Source organism: Triticum dicoccoides, chromosome 6A (genome assembly GCF_002162155.2).
Source record: "Triticum dicoccoides isolate Atlit2015 ecotype Zavitan chromosome 6A, WEW_v2.0, whole genome shotgun sequence".
NCBI classification, from domain to species: domain Eukaryota; kingdom Viridiplantae; phylum Streptophyta; class Magnoliopsida; order Poales; family Poaceae; genus Triticum; species Triticum dicoccoides.
Genome location: NC_041390.1, coordinates 427,910,954 through 427,917,178, shown reverse-complemented (window position 1 = coordinate 427,917,178; position 6,225 = coordinate 427,910,954). Strand labels below are relative to the sequence as shown.

Here is a 6,225-nt window from a genome sequence, read left to right as displayed (position 1 = left end):
TTTTGCACCAACGCTGAGACAATAGCCTCTTGCTAGGTGATATATTGGATATTTTCTGTTGCATTTTGGAGCCTGGTTTCTAGTGAGACAATATATTTTCGAAAAAATCAAAAATAAATTCTAAAAGTCACAAAAAATAGAAAAAAATCGACACATCTATTACTTGATTATAGTGGCTGTGGACCTTATATTTTGGATGGATGGGGCGGCTGAAATCTTGTTGTAATCTATTTCAGACAAATACGGAGATGTGAACAGACAAAACGATGGTACAGAGATGCTGAAATCTTGTTGTATTCTATATTTCCTTGGCCAAACAATGGCAGTTCATTCATGTTCTACCCAGGAGAATTGGAGTTTATAAATGTACACCCAGGAAAACCTACAAAATTTTCTCTCCCGTATGCAGGAGCAAACAGCATGATGAACGCTACTTTGGTTAAGCCATACTGCCCATATCAATATCTACTTTCCTTTGGTCCCTTAAAGATCAGTATCTATTTTCCTTTGATCTTGCAGTAGGCATACATGCCTGAGCCAACGAAGCCAAGCCCTTGGCCGATGACATTAAGCTGCCATGAGAAAGAAAATTAAGTCAGTGTTCAGGAAAGGAAATTGAAGAGCTAATTGTGGCCGAGCAACAAGCTTAAACTCACCAGATCAAAAGGAAGCCCGCCGAAGAGTACCCAGCCAAGTCCAACAGTGAAGAAATCCTGCAGAAATAGCATCATGAAGAAGATTTCAAAATACTACGCATGTTGAGTCACATGGAGGAATTGGATGGAGACCATACCTTCAAATTGCCACACATTGACTGTGTAAGTGCAGAATTCAGGATTGTATTCCAGAAGATGGTGTAGTTCAATAGAAATGCTAGTACACATGAAAATAGCAGCACCACCTACAAATGGAATTACGTCAAAATGATTGATACCTATGGGCCCTAGCTATCCCAGGAAAAATAAATTATGAGGCTTAAAAAATTAACATACAATATAAACACATAAAGCAATCCCAAGACCTTCATGTCAACTATAACATAAATAAATACTCCCCCTGTTCACTTTTATAAGACCTTGAAGACATTTCAGACAATGTGCAAAACGGCCCATTTTGACTTGTCTAAAACGACTTACAAAAGTGAACGGAGGGAGTATGATTTTTTTCCCCTTGCTTTCAAGAGTAATTAGAAGCATCCACAAAACATTAACTGCAATGAACTAGGCATACTATAGAGATAAGTCAGGAGTAAGATTAATCAGCAACCAAGAAGATTTAAGAACCTATAATAATCAACCAGAAATCAAGAACAGTGGACTAAAACATGGTAATATGTGAATATAATAGTGCAAGGGTTTCACTGGCTCGAGTGAAACAGTGTGTATGATCCGAACTATTTTCTAGGATTGGGTCAGTAACTCAGTACGTTATTGGGTAAGATCACAGAAATGGTGGGAAGGAACAAAATAATGCCTCACGAGCTAGTGTGTCAGTCAAAGCTCGACCCTCAACACCAACTGGTTAGTTGCGAACAAATATACAGAGATTCAAGCATCTCCAGTGAAGTCAATAAACAGGCAACAAGATTGTGTTTTTGTTAGTAAAAAATTGTGATGCGCATCCCCAAGTACTGCAGTCTTTAGATGCCTCGGATAATCAAATTAGCATTAATTTCAAAATTTAAGTCGCATATACCTGAAAACCAGGGGAATAAAGATAGGGAAATTCAATAGTTTTCTTGAGGTCGCCCTGAATATATGTCAAGAACAGTACTGCAGGTCCACAAACAAGTCCTGAAATCCAGATAAGCAGAATATATATTTAGGACGTGTGAAGTATGAAGTTGAATCTTAGTGGTACAGGTCTTTGAGATGCTACCATTGCACCACATCAGGCCAAAGCTATTCAGCCCACTAGATTTTCCTAAAAGAACAAAACAAGTGTTGATTAGAAATTTTTGCAAGTTTGATTGACATATAATAAGTGGCAAAAAGGAAGGTGCTTACCAATACGATTTATAGTTGCAAGATAAACAGCTGTAGTTATATTGGCGACGAAGACAATGGCATACCCACGAGCATCAAATGATAAGTCTCGAGCCCCAGCTATAAATGCTCCGAATACAATCAAAGCGACACTGATAAATAGTTGGTTAGCAACCAGAAAGAGGAGTATGGCAGATTGAGAAAGCAACTATGTTCTGAAAAATGCAGTATAATGAAACACAAGGATCACCATGTTGCAAGCTACAACCATACTGTCCACTAAGTTGACTACATGAATGTGAATTCTGATACCTTATTACAAGGCTTGATAATGATAAGAGCAACAAGCAGATTCGATCACTACTGATGAACTAAAGATATGACAGGCAGTCAAAATAAAATAGAATTAATGAGTTAATATATATGTTTGACTGTGGCTAAGGCAGGAGTTTGTTGCACAAATAGAGGCTCATATTAGCTAGCTAGCACATGTACTTCAATTTTGAGAGTACAAATGCAAAGTAAAGTAACATGCCTGAACATTTACCTGCCAATTATAGGTGGGGTGTGTTTCTGCTTTGCCAAGAAATACTCCATTGTCATTGTAAATGCTACTGTTGTGCGCCTTAGAGTTGTATACATAGGAACATTTACTCCACGCACAGATTCCATTGAAGCTAGCTTTTAGCAAACCATCATGGAAGGTAAGCATCATTCAGAATTCAAAGTAAACAGCAACAATTTCCATATTTGCAGCTCATGGCTGTAATTGTGTGCGAGGGAATAAGCATACCATGTAGAGCAAATAAGACAGCGAAAGCGGTGAAGTGCGCAGCAGTATTCTGAACGGCACAAAGAATAGTGAATCAGAGGGTACTGATGTTTCACTATTTGTGAAAGAAATGATCTTTAACCGTCTCAGAACATAGAGAAGGCACGTTGAGCACACCATCTGCACATGTTAATTAGGTGTCAGAAAGGAAAGACAGGACCAAACATATCATACAGTAACAAATTCAGCCAACAGAGCTGTACAGCTAAAGAAAGTTAGTACATATTACGTAAGTCGCAATACACCGACAACTATATCACTGTAATATTTAACAAGCTGCAATTCATAGCAGGCCCATTGTCTACAGCTCCAATAAGAAAGTGAACATTCTTCAACTAGATGAATTAGAAGTAGAGTATGTAGCTTTTGGAAATCTATCATTACTTTCCAAGACCACAAGCAGGTCACAGATAGTCTAGTACAGTTTTTTTACTGTTGAACGGACAGAACGTGGGCACAAAACATTTATACACTCTGTCGGGTGAATTTACAGTTATTCAGAAAAATAAGGATATGGATGGACTACAATGAGAAGAGGGTATTTAACAATACAGACTGTCCAGAATATGTCCACACAGAATGAAGCACCTGAAGGAGTGTAATGACGTTCGCGCAAGGGAATTTATATGAAGATAGAGCCGCCTTGTTAAACATAACCAGCAAAACTGCACATTGTAAAAAGTATTAGCAAGGGAATTCAAGACTTCCACAACATAAAGAATAGAAACAGAAATGTCATCAGGAAGTTGCTGTGCGGAAACCAGTTTGTAATGCTTCTCAGAAGATAAAAGATAAATAGGAACAATTTCAGAAAAAATCAAGAAATTTTCATTCGCAATTATAATTTGGCAATGATTCTATTATCCACTTTATTATTCTATCTAAATGGCAAGGGATTTTCAAAGTTCTATTTTCTCTGTCCTTTTTTTGTAAGTGGGCCCATCAGAATTTGCTTTCTCTTACCATGACACTACAGCAATTTGGACAGATTTCAGACATACAAGGTTAGAAGATGTATGTGTGTTGTATTAAAAATTCATCTATACATATATATACATATACAAATATAAAAGGACCCAAAGGGCAGATCCAACTATTCTCGGCCATCAATTCATGTCAATCCAACGACCTAGATTGCTTCAATGGCGAGCGCTCAACATGTTTAGCGTGCAATAAATATTATACAGAATATCAATATCAGCACTAATCACATAATTATCATGCAATTAATACCTTACCTAACATCAGCGGTGCAATTAATATTCTACAAAATATCCCACAAAAAATATATTCTACCAAATATGAACGTGAATCGTATGCATTTACTAGTTTTCATCAAAGTCTCCATTCAAGCAGGGTAAAATTCTTCCTCAATACAACAGAAATCCTGTATCCCTGGTAGGTACTATCGAAATGATTCCTACTTGAAGCTCTGCTGAGCAGTTAGATAGAAGTCGACATACCAGCTCCCATCCCAACCCCAAGCACCTCAGTAACAGAAGTAATGCCTGACAGAAACAAACTGCAACTAGTGCTACATCACAAGACCGTACCAGTACCAACATTCTATCTCCAAATTCTTACAGTGCACTGAACGAGCTACCCCATGATGACCAAAGCATGCAATTCATGCCACATAGAACTGCATCTAAAACCAAACAAGAAAAAAGAAGTGGGTTGACGTATCAATGATGACCATGTAGGAGAGCGCGATGGAGGTGCTGCGGCATGTCATCATTGTGGACCCTTGAAGAGAGCAGCAGCGCCACCGCCTCCTAAGAGATTCGCAAAGCCATGACAAGAAAACAAGCAACATACTTTTGTCGGATCCACAAGAGCCAGCACAGTTAGTTGTATAAATTACACCACCAAGTTGATCATGATTATATTTGACATATCCGCCGCTGTGACCTTTACTACAAGCCAAATGTGTCTTTTTCAAGAATACACCATGGAATGGCATATCAATTTCATAGAAGTGGCAAACAAGCCAATTACACAATAAGGAATACAGCACTAGATATCTATCAAAGAGATATTCCACGCTAGTGCCTACCCCTAACGGCTATGGAGCGCCTCTAGCTGCGGAACTCGACAAGCCAAATGAGATTGTCTTTACTGAATTGTGTTTCTGAGAGATAGATAGCCCTTCTAGACTCAAATATACATATGTGGCAGTAATAACCAGTTTTTACTAAGTCTAAGCAGCTCTTACTGACGAATACCTACGGTAACACCCACTGAGCGGTATGTACTTTGTGTATAACCTGTGGCAACTGAACTAGCGGTACCAAAATGGTTTCGTGCTAGACACAAGTCAACCAACCAGCACTAACTCCAACCCCCAAGTAGCTGAATAAAGGATGTAACAGCCAACGGAAATAACAAGTTAGCGACGATTAGCAACAATCACCAGGCCCGACCGCATGCTACCCGTTCCCGAACTCACACAGATAACGCGCCAATTCTGCACCACAGCACAACCGCATAGAGAAAGAGAGGCGCAGATCGAGGCACGTACCGGAGCAGGACATTTAACAGAGCGCTGCGATCATCTTACAGCATAATTGTGCAGCAGTGTTTGAGACAGTTAGTCCTTCTAGTTCTAGCACTCAAATACAAATACATAGTAAAAACAACCAGTTTTTACTAATGCTAGACCATCTCCAAGTCTAAGTAGCTCTTGCTGGTGAATACCTACTGAGCAGTATGTACTTTGCCCATATCCCTGTGGCAACCGAAGTAGCAGTACTAAAATGGTTTCATACAAACGCACGGCTGAGTTAGCTAGACACGAGTCAACCAGCCAGCACTAACTCCAACCCCAAGTAGCTGAATAACGGCCAACGGAAGCAACGAGTTGGCGACGATTAGCAGCAAATCACAAGGGCCGACCGCACGCTGCCTGTTCCCGACCTCACGCAAAACGAGCCACCCGTCCGCCGCCGTGAACGGAATCACACAGACAAGGCGCCAATTCGACGCCACACCACAGACGCGCAGAGAAAGAGAGGGCGCGGATCGAGGCGCGTACCGGAGCAGGACATGTAGGAGAGCGCGGCGACGGCGCCGCGGCGGGTCATGGCGGAGCCCTTGAAGAGCGCGGCCTCGCCGTCGCCCTTCCCCGGCTCGGCGGACACCGGCAGCAGCACCCCTCCTGCGTTCTTGGCCATCTCCCCTCCCGGATCTCCGCCCGCGATCGACCACGCCGAGGAGCAGCGGGAGGAGGAAGGATATTTGTGGCGATGCGCGGAAGGGGAAAACGGCCGTTTGGGAGCGAGCAGGACTCGTCTCTGCTTTTGGCCCGATCGGACGTGGCCTCGGCGACTCGGCCGCGCCTAGGAAGGGGGAAACTTCTGCCCGACCGGCCGCGCCTGCGACTGCCTGTCAGCGGCGTTGGCCAGCGCG

At 41.8% G+C, this 6,225-nt stretch overlaps 1 protein-coding gene across 2 annotated transcripts; it reads right to left on the bottom strand.

Annotated features, from left to right (window-relative positions):
- Positions 1 to 278: 278 nt before the first annotated feature.
- LOC119317110 (UDP-N-acetylglucosamine transporter UGNT1-like) lies at positions 279 to 6,219 on the bottom strand. Of its 2 annotated transcripts, XM_037591508.1 has the most exons (10): positions 5,852 to 6,219; positions 3,406 to 3,482; positions 2,779 to 2,937; positions 2,533 to 2,666; positions 2,007 to 2,137; positions 1,879 to 1,923; positions 1,696 to 1,793; positions 794 to 901; positions 657 to 713; positions 279 to 572 (listed from the first exon to the last, which is right to left on the bottom strand). In XM_037591508.1, exons 1-10 carry the CDS (start codon positions 5,988 to 5,990, stop codon positions 498 to 500), a joined length of 1,023 nt encoding a protein of 340 aa, XP_037447405.1. In that variant the 5' UTR covers positions 5,991 to 6,219; the 3' UTR covers positions 279 to 497. The 2 variants fall into 2 exon arrangements, with proteins under 2 accessions (XP_037447405.1, XP_037447406.1); XM_037591509.1 differs by lacking the exons at positions 3,406 to 3,482; positions 5,852 to 6,219 and having other exon boundaries at positions 2,533 to 2,662; positions 2,779 to 2,916.
- Between the last annotated feature and the right edge of the window lie 6 nt (positions 6,220 to 6,225).